Below are 25,892 nucleotides of genomic sequence, written 5' to 3' on the forward strand. Positions count from 1 at the left end.
AGCAAGTTGCAGTCAAGTTGCAGGCTTTCCTTTGGAGCACAACCTGGGGAGTGATGCAAATGGCACTGGCCCCTCAGCAAGCACAGAAGAAACTTGTGTGGATGGCACTAACAGCATAGTGTGGTATGTCACAAAGCCAAAACCCTTGTCTCCTTTTGTTTGTCCTGGTTCAAAGCTTACAGCTGATCAGAGGTGATCGGAGGAGGGTCAAACTCATCAAAGATGCTCCAAGGCCTGGAGCATTCTGGGGACAGGCTGAGAGACCTGGGCTTGTTCAGCCCGGAGAAGATAAGGCTTTGGGGAGACCTTAGAGCAGCTTCCAGTGCCTAAAGGGGCTACAAGAAACCCGGAGAGGGGCTTTTAACAAGGGTCTGTAGGGACAGGACAAGGAGGAATGGCTTTAAATTGGAAGAGGGTAGATTTAGGTAAGGTATTAGGAAGTTCTTCATTATGAGGGTGACGATACACTGGCACAGGTTGCCCAGAGAAGTTGCGGCTGCCCTGTGCTTGGCAGAGTTCAAGGCAGTATGCCATCCCTGGCGGTGTTGGATAGGGCTTGGAGCAGTCTGGTCTAGTGGAAGGTGTCCCTGCCTGTGGGAGGGGGTTGGAACTACATGAGTATTTAAGACCCCTTCCAGCCTAAACTAGTCTGTGATTCTATGACTTGTTGCAGGTTTAAATAAGGATGCCCTTATTTAAAGGCACAAGTTGCCTCTGACCCTCCAGTTTTGGTTAACATTGCCATCACTGAAATAGCTTTTTTCTTTTGCAGTGAAGCTGTGAGGTTTCCCTGGCAGCTGCTTTTGTCACCGCTGCAAGTAACAGGACACTTTCCTAAGAGCAGGAGGGAACTGGTGGATGCCTCTGTCAGCAGAAGCAGTGCCCAGGAAGGAAAGTGGTCTTATGTACCAGCAAATAGTCCTGGTGAGCTCTTAGGCAGTTCACTGGCACCCATACCACCCTGGGCATGTCTGGAGGGGGAGAATGCCAGAGACAGCCCCGCTGGGCCATCTGACTACATGGTTCAGGGCTTACAGTCATGGATTGTGGTGGTGGGCCTTGGGAAGGGTGCTGCAGGAGGGAATATTTCTCCATGTAGCCTGGAGCAACCTCCTAAGAGGTGGCTGTGGATAGGGTTTTGCAGGACACAAGTGTCCTGCAAAATGGATTAGGAAAACCCATTTTCCCTAACCCAGAGACCAGTTGGCTTTTCCCAGGCTGCCTTCCCCTCCAAAGATGAGGATGCACTGAGTGAGGCAATATCCTGTTGCCAAGACAGAAGACGCTGAACTTTCACTTTGGAGCTGTTACTGGAAGGTCACTGGGGCTGAGGGGGTGGTCCTGAGGTTGGGCTACTTGTGCCATCCCAGTGGCACTGGAGTGAGCCGCTGGAGTGAGTCCTTTCTCTCCAACCACGGTCCTGTGCTGGCAGGGAGGGGATTTTCTCCATCTCACCATGGCATCAGGGTCTCTTGCAGGACCAGCCAGCTCTGCAGGGCATAATGGTTACAAAAGAGCTGTCAGTAAAGGTGTAAGATCTCTAGGGCCAGACCTTGCAAGTAGCGCAAGGTGTAATTGTAGTTGGTGTTTTCATTTGTTCAAAACGGGCTGTCGACTTGCATTCATGTACCTTTGTCTTCAAAGACAATAATGTGGAAAATAGATTGTCAACCCTTTTCCATCAAAAAGAAGAGAGGAGGGCACCTGCTGAAGGCGCACAGAGTGAGTAAAGCTGCCAGCCAACAGGAACCCTCAGGTTATGGCTTGTGGCCCCGTGACTGGAGCACCCAGATAAATGGGAGAAAGAGGGAAGAAAATAAGGGAGCTCAGAGCCACTGAGCAGAGAAATTGCTTGGGGCTGGTGTGGGAGGTGGGCTGCATCTCTTTGATTTGTGGCACTCCCATCAGAGGCAGCCTGGAAAGCTTTAGTCCTAATGAGGAGGGGCACTAATGAGAGATGACAGTTCCACCGCAGCATTCAAACCAGAGTCAAGCTCTATCAAAGCACCAGTCCGAATTAAGAGCCTTTCCCAGTGGCTGGTATTTTACAGCCCAGTGGCCAATTTCTAAATCGTAGAGGCCAATTATTTCCAAAGCCTTTGGTGTGCAGCTAATGAAGGCCTGGAAGGGCCCTGCTAAATGGTTATAAGCCCCGTAGGTGGCAGAGATGTAATGGAGGTGGCAGGCACAATTAGCCATCCATAATTCCTCCTAGCAGCTGATTAAAGTCTCTTTATCCGTTTTACTGAGATCAGAAGGGCACATACTTGGGAAATCAAAAATGCATTAGGGGCTGTTGGCCAGCACTGGGGGCCTGTGTGCAGAGCCCCAGGGTGGTGGCATGTACTGAGAGCGACACAGAGGTGCGGCATGTCAACAGTGTAGGGGATGAGCCCATCATCCCCGTGGGGTATAGCCTTCTCTGTGCGGGTCCCCTGTGGCATCAGTTACCCCATTGTATTGTCCTAGCACCCCCCTTCCCTGTTCGGAGCAGCGGATGGGATGCTCCAAAGAGGTGGTGCCTTACTAAGGTCTCATGAGTACAAGAGCACCCCAGTGGGCTTTTAATTGCTGCAGAGACACTGAGGGGTGGTGGCCTCATCCTGTACTCAGTGGTGAAGCATCCATCAGTCAAATGGTCTGAAGGACGCTCACTGCAGCTCCCTTTCCTCACCCTCCCTGACCCGGGATACTCCAAAATGTCCCGTGGTGGGAATTGCGTGGATGGGGTGAATACCGCTGGAACGGGGAGCCCCCACGCTGAGCCCCGTGCTGGAAGCTTCTGGGACTGCGGTTTTTCCTTGGTCTGTACGAGCTCTTTGAGGCTTGGGGGTGCCCACAGGCAGCGGGATACGACCGCTGGTCCCGAGCGGGGGAGGTGCATGAACCACGGTCCTCCCCCTGTCCATCCACCCGTCTTCAGGGCGATGCCGCTGCCCTGCCCCGAGATGCAGCGGGATCAGGAGGGGGTGTCCTCCCACGGCCGGTTCCTGCCCCGCCTCCCGCTGCCCACTCCCCGCTCCCTGCAGTAAGGGGGGTCCGCGGAGGCCCATCGCAAGGGTCAGCGTTGGCGCTGCCGGCCCGGCGCAGAGTCCCGCTGGGATGGAGCGGGCGGGCGAGGTCCGGCCCCTGCTGCCGCAGCCGGGTCCCGCCGGGCTCTCCTCTGCCGGCGCCGTCTGCATCCTGCTCAAGTCAGCGCTGGGCGCGGGGCTGCTGAGCTTCCCCTGGGCCTTCGGCAGGGCTGGCGGAGCTGTCCCGGCCCTCCTGGTGGAGCTGGTAAGGGGGGAGCGGGGGTCCGGGACCTGGGCGAGGGGCTGGCGGCAGCAGCGTCCTCGGAGAGCCCGCCACGGCGCTTGGGGGGCAGCGTCCACGTCCCAGGCCAGGCTGATGGGGGAATAGCCAGGGCAGGAGCTGCCACCTTGGAGATGCTCTTTGCATCAGCGTAACGTACAGTATAATTGGGTGAGTGGTATCAGTTGACAGGCTGGAAAAATTGGGGCTGTTCAGCTTGGAGAAGAGAAGGCTGCGTAGAGACCTCATAGCAGCCTTCCAGTATCTGAAGGGGGCCTACAAAGATGCTGGGGAGGGACTCCTGATCAGGGACTGTAGTGATAGGACAAGGGGTGATAGGTTTAACAGTGGAAATTAGGTTAGATGGAAGAAGTTCTTTATGGTGCCTCAGCACTGGAACAGGTTGCCCAAAGAAGTGGTAAGTGCTCCAACCCTGTCTTTGCAAGACCGGGGTGGACAGAGGCTTGGGCAACATGGTCTAGTGTGAAGCATCCCTGCCCATGGCAGGGGTTTGAAACTAGATGATCTTAAGGTCCTTTCCAATCCAAACCACTCTATGATTCTACCCTACATGCCCTAACCCACCAGACCTAAACCAAAAGCTTCACCTAGGGCTGGTTCTCCACCCATGTTACCTAGATGGCCACCTAATTGCTGGCCATGGCCCTGCTTGTCCCCCTGGGTCTGGGAGTGATGTGATGCTTCTTGATGGCTCCTGTCCCCACAGGGCTCGCTGGTTTTCCTGGTGAGTGGGCTGGCGGTGCTGGGCTACGCAGCAGCCCTCAGCGCCCAGCCCACCTACCAGGGAGTGGTCCGGGCTGTGTGCGGGGCAGCAGTGGGGAAGCTCTGCGAGGTCTGCTTCCTCCTCAACCTCTTCATGATTTCTGTGGCCCTCCTCAGGGTGGTGGGTGACCAGCTGGAGAAATGTGAGTTGTTTTCCTCTGTAGCTTGCTGGGGATTGAGGGGAAGGTGGTCCCATGTGGATTGGGAGCAGCCCCAGCATTTTCTTTGGACGCCTGAGGTCATGGAGCTCCCTGGCCTTGTCATGATATGATGCTCCCGACCTCCTTGGGCCACCCTTTGGGCACAACTGACATCCCTGCTGCTCCCCACAGTGTGTGACTCCCTGTACCCCAATGGGACGCTAAGTGGGGCCCCCCTGTCACCCCCCTGGTATGCAGACCAGCGCTTCACCCTCTCAGCTCTCTGTGTCTTTGTCATCTTCCCGCTCTCTGTCCCCAAGGAGATCGGCTTCCAGAAGTACTCCAGGTACCACCTGGGATACCCCCATGATGTAGCCACCCCATGGCATCCTGTGCCCCAGGCCACCTCCTCCCAGGTCCCTGCATGGCCATGGGACCCTCCCCCCCCCCCGGCTGCCAGGGGTCTCTGTGCTGATGCCCTCCCATGCCCCAGCAGCATCCTGGGCACGCTGGCTGCCTGTTACCTCACCCTGGTCATCATCCTGAAATACCACCTGCAGGCAGAGAGCCTGGGCTGGCCGGAGCCCTCCCAGCCCTCCAGGTAGGAGGGTCAGCCCCACATACCTCCCACTCTGGTCTCTATGGCATTAGCATGGGCAAGGGGTGGTCCTGGGTGATGGCACAGGGAGGAATGAGCTGGGGACAATGCTGGCAGTTTGGTGGGTGAGCGGCAGCCCCAGCTCCAGCTTTCACCCCAGCAATCCCCTCCTTCTCCCAAAATTACTGGCTGAGAGTTTCCTACTGTGGCATCCAGGCTTCACAGCTTATGCCATGCTCTGTGCTTCTTCCACTCCATGCCACAGGGCATCCTCCTGGGCCTCCATTTTTAGCGTCATCCCCACGATCTGCTTTGGCTTCCAGGTAGGTCACCCTGGCACCACTGTCCCTTGCTGCTGGGGCAGTGCTGGCAGCATCCTGGACCATAGGGACACTATTCCTTGCAGGGGGGTTGCAGGGAAGGGGACCCATTCTATGTCCAGTGGTGGCTGCAGGGCAGGACAGAAGCCCCTGGGGATGGGTGAGAGTGGAACAGGGCACCCCTGGGTGTGGGAGGGAAGAAACTGGGTATGGGGGTTGTCCCTGCATGGGGCCCCAGCAGCACCCCTCCTTGTTTTGCAGTGCCACGAGGCCTGTGTGGCCATCTACAGCAGCATGCGCAACCAGAGTTTCTTACACTGGATCGCTGTCTCTGTGGTCTCCATGCTCATCTGTCTGCTCATTTACTCCCTCACGGGTAACCCCAGCACCAGAGCCCTTCATCTCCTCCTTCTCCCGCTTGTCCTCATCTTTCTCTTGGCTCCTCTGTCCTCCTCATGACCACCCAACCCACTGCTCCTTTCACAGGGCTCTATGGCTACCTGACCTTTGGCGAGGCTGTGGCACCTGACGTCCTAATGTCCTACCCAGGGAACGACCCAGTTGTCATTGTTGCCCGCCTGCTCTTTGGTGTCTCCATCATTACCATCTACCCCATCGTGGTGCTGCTGGGCAGGTGAAGGGGTGGTAGCCAGCCAGGTGTCCCCTGGCCAGTGCAGCTCCACTGGGTGCTATCAGCCTTGCTGTTCCTCCGCAGGTCAGTGGTGAGGGATGTGTGGGTGACCCCCAAGCACAGAGCCATGGTAGTGCCCGAGGCGCAGGAGCAGCGGAACCGGGTGGCACTGACAGTCACCTGGATGGCCACCACGCTCACCATTGCCCTCTTTGTCCCAGACATCGGCAAGGTCATTGAGCTCATTGGGGGCATCAGCGCCTTCTTCATCTTCATCTTCCCAGGCAAGAGTGAGCAGTGGGAGGCAGAGGAAGGGTGCTGGTGCCAAAAGCATTGTTGGTGCAGGGTGGGTGCTGTGGTGGTGATGGGGAGTCCATCCTGGCCCCATTTTGAGGTGCAGGGACACATGCATGGGGACACTGCTGCGGGGCCTGGGTGAGGGGTGCCAGGTGGTGGAGCTGAGCCTATGTGTTGGTGGCAGGGCTGTGCCTGGTGTGCATGACTGGGACCCGCACCCTCGGGCCACGCAAAAAGTGAGTGTCTGCACACTTGGGAGCGGTGGGGAAGGGCAGGGGGACAGCACCCCTTGATCCATGGCTCCAGCAGGGTCGCTGGGGTCATCCTGGCCAAGGCAGGAGGAGTCTCATGAGGAGGGGGATTTGGGGCACCTGTAGGCACTGACAGGAGGAGCCTGTGGCGGGGCTGAAGTGTGGGTATGGAGGGATGTGTTCCAACACTGGGGATGTGGCTGGGTACCAGGGTTGAGTCAAGGTACTGGGGAGGTGCCCATAAATTGGGAATGTGCCTGCGCACCAGGGGTGTGCCCAGGAATGAGGCTGTGCCTAGGTATGAGAGGTGTGCACAGGGATCAGGGATGTGTCTGAATACCAGACCCCTTGCAGCAAGGCTTAAAGGCACTGGGGCACACAGTGGAGACTTGGGTGGGGGTCAGAAGTCCATGGTGCTCCAAGGCTGTAGAAGCCCATGTCAGGGGGACCTGGCACGTTTCTGGTGAGTTTTGGGGTAGGTGTTTGCTGAAGTGTGTCTGTGCTCCTGGGGGAGTAGCAGAATCTGAGTGAGGATGGAGGTGATGTGTGTGGGGCCCTGTCCCCCATGGCAGCTGGTGAGAGCACACCAGGGCCTTGGGGTCTTGGCCAGGATGGTGCACTGAGGGACGCATAGCTATCTGGGCAGGAGGGAGGGTGCCCTAGGGATGCCAAAGCACTGGGAGACCAATGCAGGCAGTGAGAAGTGGCACCGAGGTGAGCAGCAAGGACTTGGAGAGTTCCATCAGGGAGACCCACCAGAGTGTGACCCCAAGAGTGCCATCACCATGGGAGGGGACAGCACGAGCCAGGGAGATGGGGACAGCAATGGGACAGTCCCAGCCTGCCTGGGGCAGTTCGGGAAGGCGCACAGTGCTGATGACCCCACGATGGAGCAGCACCAGCAGCAGTGTTTGGGGTGAGTGCTACTTCCTAAGGGCTTGGTGTTTGTCAGAGGCTGTGTGCCTGGGGAGAGGGCGACAGGGAGGTGTAGACCCACAGGTAGCAGGGCTGGGAAGGAGCCGGGTAGGGGACATGTGGCAGTGGGGCGGGGGGGTATATGTGGAGATTGTGTGGATGTGGCTGTGCCTGAGCATGGCGGGGGGGGGGGGGGGGTGGGGTGGTGAGCAGATGTGCCCTGGGCCCCTTCGGCAGGGCCACCGGGTGCAGGCAGAACCGGGGATGCTCTCATGGTGGTGCTGTCAGGCTTCTGACCAAGCGCTGTGTGTCGTTGCAGTGGGGATGTGCCGGAGGGACTGCTGGGGTCTTCAGCCATCCGTGATGCAGAGGAGCGCGGCAGAGGAGGCTGAGACCTACAGAAGGCTCCACATATGGGGGTTCAGCGGGTTGCATGTTACTGGGGGTCAGTTTGGTCCCTCCAGCCCCTGCTCATGTTCCCGCAGGGCAGCTCTCATCACCTGGGGGGTCCTCTCCGTGCTCGGTGGTGCCTTCGTCTGCGGGCAGAGCGCTGCCCTGGCAGTGCTGGGGCTGCTGCGCTGAGGGGCCATGGACCCGCTTCATCGTGCACCCCCACATGACGCCCCCACCATACCCTCGGCACAGCTACACCTCTGGATCTCATCACGATTTTATTTGGCATGACCATCCCCATTATATAGAGGCTAATAAAGACAGGAGAGGGAATTGGTGAGGGCCCTGTGCCACACACCCCTCCAAAGGACCCCCAGACAAGGTGGGCTGGGGGCAGGATGAGCAGCGAGCTCCTCACATGCACAGACAGACACACAGACAGAAGTACAGACCCCAGGAAGGGGGGCATCTATCCCCACATCTGCAAGGCACCCACTGCCACCATGAAGGAAACCCCCTGGGACTACCCACACCTCACAGGACTAAGGGGCACCCCCTTCACCACCACCCTGACCACCTCCCCGCACTCCTCAAGGGTCCCTATCCCTACAGGCACAGCCTACTCCCCTGGGGACTAGCAGGGACCCCAGATTACCTCCCAGGGGGCCTTCAGCCTCCTGCTCCCACTCCCTGTTCCTTACCACCAGCTGCCACTCCCTGCCCACCTGTGCACTGGGAAGCCACTCCCCAAACCCTGTGGGGGGAAATCCCCCGCAGCCCACCCCACTCCAGAAAGAGGTGATACAGGTGATGGGGTAGCTGGGGCAGAGGGGACTCTATGGGGTGCTGGGAACACACATTGGGGTTTCCTTCACTGCAGACAGGTCACACTGACCCACACAGGGGTCACGGCCACCCCACAGCAGGGCTGGCACCAGCGGTCACTCTCGGCTCAAGGTGCACCAGGCAGCTGCAGGGGACAGGACCAGAGGGTCAGCCCTGTCCAGCCCTGCATCACCCTGACCCCCCACCCCTGCTCCCCACACTGGGAGCGGTGCCGGCTGCTCCGGGGTCCCTGTGCCCACCCCAAGGGATGGACACCCTCCTACCTGGCACAGCCACGCTGGAGATGGCCTCAGGCTGGCTCAGCGTGTCCACCTTGACGTGCTGGAAGCCCTTGCAGGTGGCACTCTGCAGGTGCCTGCACCGGGGCGGGAGACAGTGGGTGACAGTGTCCCACCAAATCACCATCCCAGCACCCTGCCACCCCATTGCCTCTGGCAGGGGCTGGGTGACAGCAGCCTCTTCATCCTCAGGCAAAGCACCCTCCCATGGCTTAGGACAGTGAGACCTCCCTCCCATCCCCTATGTCTAAAAGCACCCCCGGTGGGACATGCACAGAGACATCCCAAGCCCCTCATACCCTTTACAGTGACAGCCCTAAGACAGACAGACATATCCTCACCCCTGCCATCTGACAGGGGACAGAGCTTGGGGCTCAGCAGCTCCAACACCCCTCCACAACCAAGGACCCCATCCAAACCAAGGATTTTTACCCCTTCCCTACCTCTTCCAATCCTCCTCAGTCTCCCAGAACTCATAGACGATGAAGGTGACCCCATCGGGCAGCTTCACGGCAGTGACACTGGCAGGAGTGAGGAGAGGGGTGAGCCCTAAACCATGGGGCATGCCCCTCCCCCTCCCCTCTCAGCCTCTGCAGCCCCCGATGAGTGACCCCAGCCCCAGCAGTCCAAGTGAATGGGAACTCCCCTTCAACACCTCACCCCAAACAAAAGGGTTTTGGTGGCCGAGCATCACTGCGCCCCAAATCCTGGCTGCTTTGCCACAGCCCTTCACTTGGCAGAGTGCCCGTTGCTGCAAGGGCAGCTGGACACCCCTGTGCCCACCCCCCAAGCCCCTTTGTCCCCCATGCACATCTGCTGGTGGTACGCACTGGAAGCAGTCCCGCTCCCCGGCCACGCTCTTCAGGTATTGCTTCAAGGAGCTGCAGAACTCACTCAGGTGCTTGTGTGACACCGTCATCTCATCCCGCACCAGGAGGAGGTACTGCTGGGCCCCCAAAACACAGCAGTATGACAGACCCCCAAAAACATGGTGACACCCCCCACCCCAAGGGCAATGCACACCGCAGGGACACCTCAGCACCCCAGGGTGCTCTCACCGTGCAAGCCGTGCTCTCACTGTCTGACAGCCGCTGGTGCAGGTCGAACCAGAGGGTCTGGGGAAGGCGGAAAAGCAGTGGGAGGGTGCGCTGAGGTTGTGTGTCCCTCCCAGGCTGGTGGGTTTCTGTCCCCAGTGCCTGGGGACATGATGGGCTGTGCCCCCTTCTCTGCAGGGAGGGCTCTGAGACCCATTTGCCCCTTCCATAAGGACCCTCTGCAGAGGCTCCCTGAGCAGCCAACATCCTCACCACCATGTCCTCACACTAGTCCCAAGACAGCCGTCACCTTTCAGTCCCTGATTGTCCCTGGGGTAGGGGAACCATCTCTCCTCAGTGCCTACTTGTGCTTTCCCAGCCCTTGGGACACTGTTTCCTTGGGCAACCATGGTTAACACTTTTTTGCCCTCACCCTTCACAGCACCTCTCTGCCCCCATGTACAGCACCACCTTTTCGCTGCCTCCTTACGTCCTGAAAGCACAAACCAGAAGGATTTTGGGAACATCTCTTGTACTAACATTTTCTCTTTCAGTCCCTAGATGGAGTAAGGCTGCCTCTGCAAGAGCTGCTGCCTTCTTCCTTCCTTATGTTTTTTTCTTGTTTAAATAAACCCACAGTTAATCATTCCACATTACAATAGCTGCCATCAGCTTATCAGACGTAATATCCTCCAACCCCACCATCACCCACCCAGCTCCCATCACCATGCACGCATGTTCCCACCAGCACCACTTCTTGGTCATCTCAGTGCCAACCAGGACAGGAAGCTGTGGGCCCCAGGGACAGCCCCATGTGTGGAAATGCTGGCCCTTACCTTGTCCTCCAGCTTGCCAATCAGCTCAGCCAGCCTGTTGATCTGCCTCTCCAGGCCCTCCACCTTGGTGTCAGGGGAACCTGCGTGGAGCCAGGAGGCAGCGATGGAGAGGCCTGCCTCCATCTCCTCTCTGCCTCCCAGAGAGGCACCCCTGGGCACCCTGAGAGCCCTGCTGCTCTCCAGGGAAGTCTAGCATTACCTCCACGATGCTGCTGGGACCACAGCTTCCTTCCCTGAGCACCCTGAGTCATCTCAGGCTGTGAGTACAGCTGGAAGCAGCCATCACTTACCACTCTGGAAGGTCTTCCCCTGCTCCCTGGGGACCATCCAGCTGGTGGGAGAGTAGCTGGGCACAGGGCTGTCGTACCAGGTCTCCATCAGACCATGGCCTGTCTTGCTGGGGTAGTGCCTGCAACCAGAGAGCACACAGGCCATCATGGGGGGCAGAGCTGGGCACATACAGTTGAGTGTAAGCCAGTCCCAGGGAGCTGACATTGGAGTGTCCTCTTTGGCACTTCTGCCACCAGCTCCAGACCCCTTGGAGAGCAGCAGTGCTCACACAGCACAGGCTTCCCTTCAGTGCCATCATTCAGCATTAAAAGCAGCATCAGCAGGCTGCTCCCAGCAGCCATCACTTTTCTTTCCTGCTTAGGAAACACTTGAACTGCCCATCTCTTGCAGCCCGCAAGTGTATTTACTCCTCTAGACAAACACCACAACAGTGGGGCACCTGTAGCTATGTCCAGGCAGCTGGCTGCACCTTAGTGGGGCTGGTTTTGCAGTTGGGTGGCTTTGGCTACTAACACATGGGAAAAGTGGTTGTCATGGCTGCTTGGCATGCACCCCACCAACAGGCTCTATTTCTCCTGGAGAATGGAGACATATTCACTGTAGCAGCTCCTCCAGCTTGCTGCTTCTTCTTCTTCTGGGGCTACAAAACCCATTTGGCCTGGGTCATCCTGCATCACCTCTTGGAGAAAAGCATATATGTGTGTATGTATACACGCACGTGCTCATGCATGCATATACCCCTGAGTCATCAATGACCACCCAGTGGTTCCCCCAGGCCCTCGGTCATTTGCAAACTGGAGAGGATGCTAAGACCTGCCACCCCAGCAAGGGTTTGTAGCTGCCATCCCTGTGTGGCAAGATGGGAGTGAGCTTCGGGTAGGATGACCTTCACTTCCTCCTCCACTGACGGGAAGCCGCAAAGGGTTTTCAGTGTTTCCTTCTAGCAAGAGCAGCTCTATGCTGCCTGTCTGCTGATGGAGGTACCTGGGAGCCTGACTCCTCTTGGCATTTCTTGCCATTCACGCAGCTCACAATGGAGACAACATGCTGAATGCCAGGAGCCAATATGCATAACACTGGCCAGCACTGTCCTGTCCTCCTGTCCCTCCCCAGGCACCCAGCTTCTCTGGAGTGCAGCAGCTGGATGTCCTCTCTACCTTCCCTGTCTACCCTGAGCAATTACAGCTGGCTCCTTTGGTGCAAAGTCTGGGCTGCTACTGTCCCCCCAGATCAGCTGATGGAGACTTTCACCATGTACATGGGAACATGACAAGCAGATCTGGCCCTGAAGAACATTCCCAAGATAGGGAAGCAAGAATAATGATAGACGGCAGGAACATCCTTGTCGCTACAGACTGTGTGATAATCCCCCTGCCTGCGCAAAATAATCCCCTGTCAATAGGCAGGAAATTAGGTGATAACAGACAGAGATTTCTTTTTAATCACAATTTAATGAGGTGTCTCAGGCTTGGACATCTGCCTTTGCATTTCATTTTACAGACCTTTATTTTGGTGCTTTTTAGGCCACCCCTTTGTCTTCATGTGGATACATAAGATCATCTTTTGTGCGTTTGGTAGTGGTTTTTTTTGCTATTACTACCATGAGAAAACAAGTACAATGCTACTCATTATGAACTGGGCCCACACATCAGCAAATAACAGCCAACAAAGTCTTTCATGGGTTCTAATTGCTGTGTCTTACATTTGGTTTGTTTTCTCCTCATTGTTTCCCTTTTACTTTTTTTGTATAAGGTTTGACACAGTCTCTTTCCAAAACAGGGAGAAGAAAGTGATATGTGGGATGAAAACCAGAGCATCCCTCCTAAGAAAGCTGGTGAGATGTCACCAGAGCTGCCCAGGGTCTCACTGCTGTCCCCAGGCAGCAACAGCTCCAGTGAGAACAGCCCAGTGCTGTGTGTCCAGGGTGCAACTGCTGCTGATGTTAAAACCCAAAACACCAAGATCTGGCTGCTGTGAAGCGTTTGGGCACATCAGCCCCTGTAGTGTCCCAGCAGGGAGTTGGGATTTCCATGTGGTTTTGGCCTCCTGGTTTGCAAGGACAATAGGAGCAGGATTCACTTGATCAACATATGATGAATGGTTTCCATGGCAACTTGTCCTGGTTACAGCTGGTGACAGAGAAGTGAGTGACACAGTGACACCAAGTGACCATCTGGGCTATGCTGCCAGGTACCCCTTATATTTTAGCTCTGGCAGCACTTGAGAAAGCTTGGAACTCTCTGCTCTGCCTTCTACAATCCTGGTAGCACATGACAGGCTGCTGGGATGGGGATGGCTCCCTCACATGGGACCCGAGGGCATGGTACCTGTCCCCAGCACACAAGCACCTTTTGCCTCTGTGGATTTCACCTCGTGGGTGCCCAGCAGGAGAGACAGCATCCCTGCCATGGGAAGCCACCACATGGGCTGTCCCCAGCACACCCCAGACACAGCCACCCTGCTGCTGGTGCCCACATTTTGCCCTGAATGGGACCAGTGGATTTGCTCAGAGAAGCAGCCCCATGCACCCAGGGCTGCGCAGCCCCAGGGTGCTGCCCTTTGCATCTGCCCCTGAGCTGCTCATGGGTGAAAAGGTCAAGAGGGACCTTTAGGGCTGCAGGAGAGTAAGGGACAGGGCAGGACACAGTGGTGGAGGAAAGCCCTGAGAGCTCTCAGGAAGCTGGGAAGGGAGTGTGCCAAAATCACTGTTGGTACAGGAGAAAACTAACAGAAGTTGCAGTATTATAGAAACATTTTTATGGTAAAATACCACTTGAACCAGCCTGAGAGTTGCCACTTTCAGGACGGTTGGTGTGTGTGGAATCCACTCCACAAGTTTCCCTAGGCAACACAACCTGCTATCATAGAGGAGCAATGGAGGGTGGAGCAGAGTGGAGACACCACGGCCAGGCTCTGCTGTACTCCCTGCAGACTGGGGACTGCGAACTTGGTACCATGCAGCTGATAAGCCACATAACAGCTGTCAGAGGGGAAATACAAGAGATGATGTCTGTTGCTGAGCCAGAAGCTGTGGAGAAATCAGTTCCCTTAGGTGAACCTTGCTAATTATAATCTCATCATAATACTAACACACACCTCCATCCCAAAGTTACCCACATCCAAGGTATGACCACCCCTCACCGATCACATGCTTTAAACTTTTTATGATCTGTATCTTTAAATGAGAAGTGAAAGAATTTTATGCCATCAATAACAGAAGAATTGTGAGGCACTCAAGCTCCCCCTGAGAGTAAAGAAAAGTATAAAAGTGAATGAGAGGGGAGGGAAGATAAGGAAAACTCCATCTTAACTTCTGGAATCATTCAATGGGCTGAACCTGTCTTCTACCACCTATGGATGCCTATTGGGCAAGAACTTCATCTAATTCACGCTAAATAACTCGCGCTAGCTGTTATTAGTGATTATAGTATGGTTGTGTATCACTTGTTTTTGTGATAGCTTTTGGTTGGTTTTGCAGACAATCCCTATTACCAGCAATCACAAACCTTAATTTGTCATGATTTTATATTAATAAAGAGTGTTATTCCATAAAGTGCTAGTGTTAGTCCTTTGTGGGTGCCAGCAGTTGCTGACAGTGGGTAACATAAAGTGGGAAGACCCCCTGATGCTGTTGACATGTTTCCCTGAACAAGACAGTTGAATTGCCCTCCCATCCAGCAGGACTGTTCAATCAAGGGTCCCTATAACAAGGGTCCCTATAACAACTGACACTGGTTGGCCGCAAGGGTCTTGGCTTTCCAGGGGCACTGATAGACAAATCAAACATGAGGGGTCGAGAAAATCTCTTCCCCCACCCCCATTTCACATAACAGGGAAGCAAAGGGAAAAGCAGCTCTTTGCCTTTTGCTCCCTGCACACCATCTGCTGCATTTTCCCTCATCCCACAGAATCATCCTCTCCCTCCACTTCCTGCACCAGAATCACTCTGGAAGTCAAGAGGAGGGCAGGAGGTGCTGCAGACCTGGCAGGATTGGTTTGCTCATCAATGGCATCCACGGCACTCTCCACAGAGCTCAGCAGTGACTGGGTCTGGTTAGCCGTCTCCTTCAGCAGGAAGCGGGTCACAAACTGGTCCACATTGCTGCCACTCTCGTACACCTGCCAAGGCAGACAGTGAGCATGGTGAGACCCACCACTGATCACCCAGCACCACTGGTGGTGGAGCATCCATCCAACATCCCATGCACAAGCTGTGTCCGCAACCACAAGGGCCACAGGAGGAATGAGCATGCACTTTCCCACCCCATGGGAAGCATCTTCCAACACCCATAGGTCACCCAGTATACAGCCCTCCATCATCCATCAGCCCTGGGACACACTTGTAGAGGCTGTGACAAGAGGCAGTGTGGGCAGCAAGGCACATCATTTTTATATCTAACAGCAGAGCAACAAAAAGGCGATTACCCAAAGCCCATCGTTGCTCACTTCACCGTGATCTTAAATATACCATTGCCTTGCAGGACAAGACACAGCAGGTGCAGGTATGAAAAGTGCCCCCTCCTGTGCTTTGGATCCCTGCTCTGAGAGCTTCAGCATGCTATTTAGTGCCTTAATCCACAGCAGCATGGTTGATCCAGTGCTAAAGTGAAAGTGGTTTTGGGATCATTAACATGGCTCTTCCCAGGCAGCTGCTAGATGAAGATGCCTTCAAGGCAGTGGCAGGGCCCACCAGCTGTGACACAAGAGCCTCAGCATATTTTGACATTAGGGTTTTTTTCTGAAGAGGGAGAAAAGGAAAGTTCTGTCCATCTGGGGCCAAAGGCAGGGTGTAGTGGGAATGCCTTCACCAGGAAACATGCTGCTCCCGAGGAGCTTTGGTGAAAGAAGACAAGGTGTTCAAGCAACAGCAGCTTCTGGGGTAATCCAAACCCTCTCAAGACAGAAAACACTTAATAAAATGTGTTAACAGCACAGCTGATATGCTTAAAGCACCCAGGGTCCCTTCCCCAGCACAGCCTTGCTGTGCCCTGTCCATGGCAAGGTCCTGCTCCTCCACCTCCTGCCAGCCAACCAGCTGAGGCAGCAGACTGGCACAACTGGACCAATGCTGGCACAACCAGCCCAACATTGTCCCAACACTGTTCCAACACCAGCCCAACTCATCTGACCCCAGCCCAACCACACCAAGACCAAGCCACTGGCCACACCAGGTCTGGCTGAAGCTAATCATTTGTCATCAGAGCTGAATAAACTTACGGTGACAAAAAAAGAAAGGCTCCTCTAAACCCAAACTTACTAACATCACTTTTCCCCAGTCTTTTCCCAACCCATCAGTGCCTGGTGGGACAGCATGTGGCCCAGACAAACACCTGCTGGGTAGTCTGACCCTGTGTGGGTCTCCTGGCACAGGACTTCTCCAGCCTACATCTATTTGGACCAAAACCATCCTGTGATTCTGTTATTCTGTGACATGACATGAGGATGTATGCTCCCTGCTCCCTTCATGACACTGGCAATCACCAGACTCAGGGGTGAGAACAGAGCAGTGGCAGCACCACCAGTTATCTGACATGCAGCAGCACATGAGTATCCCAAGCTCCTCAGAGCAAATTATTCCTGAGTTATGGTGAAATGATTAACGAAGGTTATTTCTATGGCAACCAGAGCAGCTCTGCAAGAATCCAGAGGACCTTTATCTCCTGTATTAAATCATAAAAGAAAAATGAGATGAAGAAAAACACTTCTGGGGAAACTGGACACAGAGCTGATTTCTCACCCCTAATTTGGTAAAGGAGCATGAATTTCTTGATGGATTCTTAAGCATCAAACTAGTGCGGCAGTTAATGACTTGCCTTTAACGCAAAACCTTGTTCCTTCCCCCTCCTCACCACGGTGTTTCTGGGGGACACACATGATGTGGTGAGTATCGCTGAACAGTGATGCTGAGCCAAGCTGCCATGCAGTGTGCTGTATTCATTATCTCCTGCAGCTGCTTGCTCTAGCGCTGTTGTGTGGCAGGGAGGAAGACATAAGGAGGGCAGGGATTGATGCTCTGCATTTCTTTTTCACCAGCACAACCCATCCCAGGGCACTGGTAAGACAGGGAGAGGACTGGCTCAAGGCACTCCATGGGCTGTAGTAGACCTGCATGAAGACCAAGCACTGGGATGCTCATCAGCAGCACACATGAGACCCTGCCACTTTTTGAGCCTTTCTCCAAGTAGGACCATGCTCTCCTTCACAGCCCCAGCACAGCATAGTGCACTACATCAGCAGTACCATTATCTGATGGTCGGGTCAGAGTGAGGAAAGCTGACATCAATGCAGGATATGAGGAGATGCATCAGAAGACCTCAGGAGGCTGGCTGCTCTTCCTTGCTGGCTATGCAGTTGCTGCTGGGCTTTTTAGACCAGGATGCTCTTGTCACCATGCCAAGCTCAGACATCTCCTGAGCAGGTCCTGCCCAGTTTTTTCTCACCCTGTGTAGGCAGGCACAGTGATGAACATGCAATCTGGGACCATGGGTGTGGCAGCTGCAGGAGAACAGCATCAGGGCCCTTCTGTGGGAGGCATGGGCACCACCAGAAACAGCAACAGAGCCAAGGGAATGATATGAAAACATTTGATGAGAATTTGGATTGGGAAAAAAATGGGGATGCAGTCACAAGTATTCTTGGATAGTTGAGCTATCTCTGCTCTGCCTAGGAAATACAATTTGTTCAGAATATGCAGTATACACTATATACATAGATGTGTGTATTCTTTCTAAGCACCATATTATATATATACTCATACATATCACATCTAAACAAGTCTGTATAGGCAGTGTATAAAATTCACTGTCAGGGTACCCCATTCCTCATCTTCCTCTGCCAGTACCCTTGGAAATTGCCCCACACCAGGCCAAATCTGTCCCTTCACCCGGGCAATTATTTTATCATTAAATACATTTCCACTATCCACACTCTGCCTAAGGAGGGTGTATTAAACCAATATATCTCTTTGGCAAAGACATACTGCATTTGGGATCGGAAACAATTTCTTCTGTGGTTCCTGTGCTTCCACAGCTGCTCCCCCCCTTGCAAGCACCTGCCTTCAGCTACCAGTCTGCCCCTGATGAAGGCATAAAAAGATCAGCCAGGTGCTTAAGCAAGCTCTGGTATAATTACAGACTAACCCTCACACCCAACACCGCTCTGATTGCTGCCTCAGAGGAGGATGGCTGCTCATAGGCTCAGACTCAGGACCATGCTCTTCCTCATGGGTTTAATAAAGACTTGCAGGCCTCTGGGAGCTGCTGCTGCTAAAGGTGAAGCTGTGTGTGCTCCTGATTGGATTAGTCCTTTAATTAAGACTGAAGGTTTTCTGGGACATGATTTGCCCAGGCAAGCATGGGGGCTGGATGCAAGTGTGGGGCTGGCCAGAACTGGGGGCTGCACCAACGTCTCCCACTGCTGCTCCAAGTAATTTCCCTTTAATGCCCCTTTCCAGCAGGATCCAAAACACCACTACATTGTCATCCTCTAATAGTCACCCAGATCACATATCACATCCCCATGAATGCTCCAATTCCATCAACTGATATTATCCCATGCTGTTTATCCCACTCAGCTTCCTATCCAGAGGTGTGAAGAGTGCACCACTGTTTCATCCATTTTAATCCATACATCAAACAAATGCAGTAGCGTGCTGCTATGTACCTCCACTTTTCTGCTGCTCTCCAAGACCCTACAGCCTGTCTCCTGCAAATGCCACCAAAAAATTCGTGATCAATCCCTCCCATACCTTGTGTGAACAGATTGTTCTCCCCAGCACGGGAGCCTGCCTCTTTTGAAAAATCCTATTCATGAAGGTGCAGGTGATGCTGAGTACTGCCTCATCGTATGGACTGGCTCTGGAGGATAGTTGCGAGAGTTAAATGCATAGTTAAATGTTGGGATTTTATTACCTAACTGCCTATCAAGTTGGTTCAGCTTTAGGAAAAATCATGAAGGTGATTGCCATGTTCATTTAAATCAGCTTAACTCCCTACACTGGGATTCATTGGATGGATGGATGTTGGGTACAAAGCTATGCCAGCTAGTGCAGAGGAATATCGGGGTGCCTGTGAAGATCTGATGTGTTTTGACAGGCCAGTAAGTACAATAGCTGGATCTGAAATGTGTGTACTCAAAAGGGTTTTCAGCAACCTCTCAGGATCTCCTCTAGCAAACGTCTTATTTGGTGGTGTGAAAATCAGCTCATTAAGAAGACTAGCTCCAAAGGAATCCTTCCCATTGTCTTATTTAAACATTTGTTTGTCTGTCCTAGGGAGATTTAATGAGGTTTGGTCTTACTAATTCCACCCTGAAGAGTCATTTCTTCCTTGCTTTGCTTGAGAAGTTAAAATACTTATGGAGATGATATAATAATTACTTCTCAGTGAAGCTGCTTTGTGCCAGAAGCTCGTGAGGGGCACATCTCCAAACCTGCTCTTTTCTGTTCAGCTAGTCCATTAGTTCAAGGCTAGAAAGAGTTTGCCCAGCCGCCTCAGCCGCCTGGCCTTGATGTCTGCTGTTGCAAATGGGTGGCTGTGTGCATCTGCAGTGAGAAGCAAATGTAAAAGCCTGCTTAAAAGGGTGGCCTTGAGATGTCTGCAGGCGATAGCTCTTAGGACAGCCTTGGGAAACGTCACTGTTTGACAAACCAGGCATGAGCCAGAGACATTGAAAAATGAGAGAAGGAAAGAGTGGGAAAAACACAACTTGTTTTAGCCACAGGTAATTGTGAAAAATATTGCCCAGTGCTGGGTCTTCTGGTCAGTTGACTGAGGTGCAGGCCTCAAATCCCACTCCTTCCCTCACATCACAGGCTTTTTCTGTGCCTGTCATGTACCTTTCCACACACAGTGGTAGTACACATTGTGACGCAGGCTGCTCAAAGCCCCACCACAGCTCTTCCAGCTTTCCGTTTCCATATGCACCTGCCTCAAACCTGCCCAAATTCTGGCACAAGTTAAAGAAAACACCCTTGGTATGTGTTATCTGTGCAAACTGCTGCTGACATTTTGAGGCCATTGACTACTTGCACTTGCCAACACCAGTGTCAAGCATCCCTTACCAGGCATTGCAAACTAATGCCTAAAACTGGGCACTCATGGCCAGTGTTGCTGTGGGTATCAAATGACTGAAAAAGATTTTCCATACTGTTGACCATCTCAAAGCTTCTTTGTCGGCATTTTTAAAGATCACTATTTAGCTCGTTAAGGCTACAGGATGCAAAATATAAACGAGTCTGTTCCACCCATGCACAACAAAGCAGGGGGGTTGGAACTTGATGATCTTAAGGTCCTTTCCAACCCTAACTATTCTATGATTCCCTGACATTCCCCCCCCCCCGACAATCCCACACCTTCCCTTTGCCTTGCTGCACTACAGCCTACCCAATGAGGCTTTCCAGCACTGATTTTTCAGTTAGATTAGCCAAACTGGCTGACATTTACCAAGCCTGGGGATATAGATGGCTTCCTCAATTTTTATTAACTCCAACCACGGCCAAAGCATGCCCACAGAGTGATGGCACCAAACCCAGGAGGCTTTTCAAGCAGAAACCAAAGCCAGTTCTGTTTCACCCACACTTTTCCTCCAGTTTAAAAAACAACAACAAACCATTGTCATGCCATGAAACACCCCTGTCAAACCTCATCCCAGGATGATAGAGATTTGTCTTCCACCTACTCCCCCCTTTAAAAACCAGGCATGTGTTGCACTGTAACCTCCGAGTGGCTGATTTAAATGCATTGCTCATAATTGCTGTTTCCTTTCAAGAGATATTTTCTTAGAATAAAACTCAGACCTGCCTCTTGCTCCTTTCCCTCTCCTCCTGACTCTAAATCCTTCAAAAGCAGAGACCCAAAACTGGTTGCCTGGCACATAATCAGTAGAAGAAACCTGAGGAGAAGAAACACTTAGCTGATAAATGAAAGCATTAACATATGAAAGACCCTCAGCCTTCCCAAAATGGCTCTAAAAAACCAAATGAGACACCTGTTCAGATAAAAAAAACTTGTCAATGGCATCACATGGGTTTTAGAAGTCTTTTGCTATAAAATCATCCTCTTATAAAACTTGGTATTTTACCCTTCTCAGCTCATGTTTGCCTTGTCTGGTCCTGAATTTCTTCTGCCATGGAGCCTTCCCAAGCAACTTATTACAGGTCTTTCCCCTTCTCTTTATTAAAAAATCTTGCTGAAATATAATCCCATTATTTCTTGTTGCTGCCACATAGATGTGAAGGACAGGTAACTGTTGGCTCATGCATGCACTATACATCGCATCCCCTGAGGTCACCTATGTATGAGGCATGTGGCACTTTTGCACACTGTCCACTTACTTAGTAGACAAAGAACAGACTGGAAAATGATACAAACACCCTACTTATTAACCTGTAGCTATAATTGGCCTTTTCCTTCACACAGGTTCCTAATTAGTTATATTTAGTATCCACAAGACAGTAAATTAATACATATTTTATTTCAGTTTTCCAAGGAAAGTACAGATTTTGTTTTCCAAACAGGTCCTCCTCAAAAGACCCTGCAGATGTAACAATGTGGGATGGTCAAGCTGCTGAAGAATCAGCCTGGTTGTGCCAGCTGGTTATGTCTTGATGTGGTCCCTGCCTTTCCTTTTGTTGGCTCCTTCAAAGCTGCTCTAGGGCTATTTGGCAAGACCACAGCACTGATGTCTGGTGGATTTACTTCTCTTGCCATACTATTTGTCTAATCCCAGGAGCAAAGGCCTTAAAATGGGGGGAGGGAGGAAGCAGGAAGAAACAGGGGGTCCACGAGAGCTGGAGCCTGGGCAGCATGAGCAGGATTTACAAAGAATCATAGAATCTTAAGGAAAGGACCTTAAGATCATCTAGTTCCGAACCCATGCCATGTGCAGGGACACCTTATACACTAGACCATGTTATCCAAGGCTCCATCCAACCTGGCCTTGAACACTGCCAGGGATGGAGCATTTACCACTTCTTTGGGTAACCTGTTCCAGTGCCTCACCACCCTCACGTAAAGAACTTCTTCCTTATATCTAACCTGAACTTCCCCTGTTTCAGTTTAAACCCATCACCCCTTGTCCTATCACTACAGTCCCTAATGAAGAGTCCCTCTCTGGCATCCTTGTAGGCCCCCTTCAGATGCTGGAAGGCTGCTATGAGGTCTCCACGCAGCCTTCTCTTCTCCAGGCTGAACAGCCCCAGCTTTCTCAGCCTGTCTTCATAAGGGAGGTGCTCCAGTCCCCTGATCATCCTCGTGGCCCTCTTCTGGACTTGCTCCAACAGCTCCATGTCCTTTTTATGTTGAGGACACCAGAACGGCACACAGTGCTCCAAGAAGATGTTCTTCCTTCTCAGAGGAAGAAGAGGGACATGAATGTTGCAACAACAGACAAGCAGATAAGCAGTGAATAAACATCTTTATCTAAAATGAGCTTCAAGAGAAACCTTCCTAAAATTCATCTCCCTGGCAGCCCCCTCTGCTCCTGGTAGTCTGGCAGCCTGGCTGGATCTCATACACAGCCCTGTGGGGCTGGCAAGGAAATGTCTCTGGATGGTATTGAGTGGAGAACTGGCTTTCTGGTCTGGAGTTTGAATAGAGAAGTTGGGAAAAATTCAGTTCTTGCCAGACTGGAGTGTCACTTCTTGCTTTAATTTGCTGTGCAATATTTTCTTAAATTCAGAGAAGACTTGCAGAAATACTTTCTGAGAAGCTAAACAAATTATAGAATCACAGACTGGTTTGGGTTGGAAAGGACCTTAAGATCATCTAGTTCCAACCCCTGTGCCTCACCCTAGATAGACCATGTTGCTCAAGGCTCTGTCAAACCTGGCCTTGCATGCTGCCAGGGAGGGAGCATTTTCCATTTATTTAAATATGCCTTGTTTCCTGTTGGATTATTATTGAACTATAAAGTTCTGTAACTTTTCACAAAATCCACATCATTTTTTTTTTGCTATAGAATTTGATACTGAAATTGTTCAGAAATGTATCATTCAAAAGATATGGAAAGATGACTCATCCTTTACCAATTCACCACCCCAATGCCATTCCTTTCTTTTTTAATCCAAAACCATTCACCATGAATACATCTTTAACTGCATTGTAGGAGTGTTTCAAAGCTGGTGCCTCATCATAAAATCACCCATCCAAGAAAGGGGAAAAAAAGCAGCTAATAGTCCCTAAAACAACTTCCTCCCCACCGGGGCAGATCTCTGTGCTGCAAGGGTGAGGATGGACAATGCTCTGAGACCCCTAGAACAGGCAAACTGGCCATTTTAGCAAACATCCTGACCCCTAAAGAAGAGCCAAATGCTTCTAAGTAGGAAGATGACAAGATGTACGGAATCTCCCAGCAGTCAGCCAGGTACAAAGCACCAGGAGATGAGCTGTCAGCCTCCTGACACAGCAAATTGCTGCTCCAGGAGCCTCAGAGACCTTGATATGAACATTAACTTTGTTCAGCAGAGCAGGAGAAAACAAGCTCAAATTAAATGAAAAGATGAGATAAAGGATTAGCTGGAGGGTGGGAGGAAAAGATAACTTTTAAGAATTAATTCTACTGAATATTTTATCTTGACGTGTCATCATTCAAGAAAGAGCAATATATTTGGCAAGCTTAATTTTGGCAGGTAAGAATGCAAGCTTAATTTGGGCAGGTAAGAATGCAAATGAGAGCATTCTATATTGCTGTTCTGGACTGTGCTATAAAACAAGAAAAAAGCCATCCATCATTTTTAGCATCCAAGACTGATGGCTGCACAAACAAGCACTCCTTTGCAGTGTGCTGCTAGTGGCTGAGAGCTGGAGGAGACCCATGGCCACGCTCTCATCAGCAGCAGGGAGAGGAGGTCTGCAGCTCCCACTAAGCCCAGCATCTCCTGTTCACTGTGATGACATATCATAAGGCAGAGATAAGATGGGTGAATTGTAGCAGAATTTAACCCACAAAAATAATGTATGCAGACCTACTCACCCATATGTATGTACTTCTGAGCTTCCTAGCGCTGCTAGAGCATCAGCAGCTGGTATTGAAGGTCAGTACACTCACTTTTCCCTTTATGATTTACGTATTCTCTCATCTATATAATGTTTCCCCAGGAAAATGTGTTTGCAGCTGGTTTGGGTACAGTGCCTGTCTGCAAGACATATATGTGGTATTTGGGACCCTGACATGAAAAGGCTTTCAGGGGACTGTAATGTGCCCCCACTTGGTCATATTTCCACTCCAGGTCCATTAAATGAGACAAAAAGGATTTTGGCAAGTGACAGACTTGCAATGGAGCTGGCAGCAAGCAAATAAGGAGTAAAACACTGTTCCACATCTCCTTTTCTTCCTTCCAGGACTGAAGGTGATGCTGAACATCAAGTCGAGAGTGGCCCAGGGCAACCTGCAGGTCTCCAAATTACCCTGATTTTGACAGCACCCACTTCCCTCCCTGCTCACCCCACTCCTGGCTCTTGATGAAGCAGAACAGTGCAGCCTTTCCCCACACTGTGTTCATGAGCACCAAAGACATCAGCTCCATTTCATTCCAGTATGTGCATAAGGGCTGTTGCAATTTTACCTCCAGTTTTGGGCAGTTTAGCTTTCCAAGATGAGAGAGGGCTTATGCTAAGGACAGTCACCAGCACTGCTTGGACCCATTTGGTGCCCAACAGGAGCATCTCCAGCAAGGAATGATTTGACCTTAAAACTGAGCTTCATCTTTGAGCGCATTCCTCAAACAGTATTTTTGGTAATTCTTTGCAGCTTCATCTTAAATTATGCCTCACTATTAAAGTTCAGCCTTACTAATGTTTTCATGCCCAGTACTGCAAAAAGGAAGGAGCAGGAGCAATCCTAGTGTGGCAGTGGAAGCCATATTCAGCAGGAACAGGGCTAGTTGAGCCTTTTGGGTTCAAAAACCCACAAAATGTGCTTTTTTAACCAGGCCAAAGTACATTTCCCAGGGTGATGGTGCTGCTCAGTGGCAACCATCCCCTAAGGGCTGTCCTCCCAGCTCCCCAGGCACTGCCCTCGAGGCTGGCAGGGCTGGTGGAGGCATTGAGTGGACAGCCTGAGGCAGGGGGTCAGTAACCAAAGGGGAGGGACAGCATCCAGTGTGCCCCACACACCCTTCGACATCCAGACATACAAATCACATCCTTCACAGTCACATTGGATTTGGTACCTGCTGACTGCACTATAAACCAGTAAATGATTATTGTATAAGAACATCTCCCACTATCAGCTTTTCTTAGATCCTGAAAGTTCATTTCCTTTCTCTCCAGTCTAACTTTGCATTTCCCATCATCACCGGCAATCATTTCAACACAGCACAGACAGCATCACATTGGAAAATAATGACAATGACAGATTTTGTTTTGCTGTATGAGACCTTCCACCACTGAATCTAATTACTGCTGATACTGTGTGAGCTCCTCTAGCATGAGATAATTGCTGCTTTCTCTTTTTATGAGCAAGAAATAATCAGTGCTCTTTTAAGGTGAGAAATATAAACAGCAATTAAACATCATGGCTATCCAGCTCTTCTTATCAGCAGGCACCTCTCATCAGTAAGCCAACACAGAAGGTTAGGCTTCATTTATCATATACACTGAATACTTCTTTAATAGAAGGGAAAAGAAGGGAATAAGGAACACTCTGAAACGATCAATACTTTTCTCCAGCTGATGAAATGCTTATTTTAATATGGAGAAGCAGGAGCATCTCACAAATAAAGCAGTTTGTTCACAAGCCCTAGCGCTCAGCATCAGCACCAAGCTCTTTGTAGGACCTGGCTTTGGGGAAAAGCTGCAGAGACAGCAACAGGCTTGAGCATTAAGCATGGGGGGGGGCACACGTGACTTCTCCTAACCTGCTGCTGCAGAAGTCTTTTCCCTGAGCCAGTTTTCAAAAAATATATCTATATGTGTGTCTCTAACATCCTGACACCAGCACAGGCCCTTGGTTACAGTGTCACACGTGGGGGAGACGAAGCAGAAGGAG

General features: G+C 51.8%; 3 protein-coding genes across 8 annotated transcripts in view; 2 read left to right on the top strand and 1 right to left on the bottom strand.

The window, feature by feature from the left end:
• Window positions 1–25,892, top strand: part of HSDL1 (hydroxysteroid dehydrogenase like 1) — a 157,294-nt gene that overhangs the window by 31,351 nt on the left and 100,051 nt on the right. The window lies entirely within an intron of this gene.
• On the top strand, window positions 3,065–7,952 carry SLC38A8 (solute carrier family 38 member 8). Of its 4 annotated transcripts, XM_061468973.1 has the most exons (10): window positions 3,065–3,276; window positions 4,019–4,217; window positions 4,407–4,560; window positions 4,711–4,815; window positions 5,078–5,135; window positions 5,394–5,508; window positions 5,619–5,766; window positions 5,848–6,047; window positions 6,245–6,296; window positions 7,712–7,952. In XM_061468973.1, exons 1-10 carry the CDS (start codon window positions 3,103–3,105, stop codon window positions 7,806–7,808), a joined length of 1,302 nt encoding a protein of 433 aa, XP_061324957.1. In that variant the 5' UTR covers window positions 3,065–3,102; the 3' UTR covers window positions 7,809–7,952. The 4 variants fall into 4 exon arrangements, with proteins under 4 accessions (XP_061324957.1, XP_061324956.1, XP_061324955.1 ...); XM_061468972.1 differs by having other exon boundaries at window positions 4,407–4,815; XM_061468971.1 differs by having other exon boundaries at window positions 5,078–5,508.
• Window positions 7,881–25,892, bottom strand: part of NECAB2 (N-terminal EF-hand calcium binding protein 2) — a 102,485-nt gene continuing 84,473 nt past the window's right edge. For all 3 annotated transcript variants that reach the window (XM_061468983.1, XM_061468981.1, XM_061468982.1), the window contains exons 6-13: window positions 14,887–15,023; window positions 10,904–11,022; window positions 10,614–10,693; window positions 9,802–9,858; window positions 9,574–9,686; window positions 9,187–9,264; window positions 8,729–8,820; window positions 7,881–8,589 (exon numbers count right to left, since the gene is read on the bottom strand). In XM_061468983.1, the coding sequence (XP_061324967.1) occupies window positions 8,561–8,589; window positions 8,729–8,820; window positions 9,187–9,264; window positions 9,574–9,686; window positions 9,802–9,858; window positions 10,614–10,693; window positions 10,904–11,022; window positions 14,887–15,023 (705 nt within the window). In that variant the 3' untranslated portion in view covers window positions 7,881–8,560. The remainder of the gene's footprint in view (window positions 8,590–8,728; window positions 8,821–9,186; window positions 9,265–9,573; window positions 9,687–9,801; window positions 9,859–10,613; window positions 10,694–10,903; window positions 11,023–14,886; window positions 15,024–25,892) is intronic.

The sequence above is a fragment of the Pezoporus flaviventris genome, unplaced genomic scaffold (genome assembly GCF_033815535.1).
Source record: "Pezoporus flaviventris isolate CSIRO_AGI_PZ_B2104156 unplaced genomic scaffold, CSIRO_AGI_Pfla_v1 ptg000054l, whole genome shotgun sequence".
In the NCBI taxonomy this organism is placed as follows: Eukaryota; Metazoa; Chordata; class Aves; order Psittaciformes; family Psittacidae; genus Pezoporus; species Pezoporus flaviventris.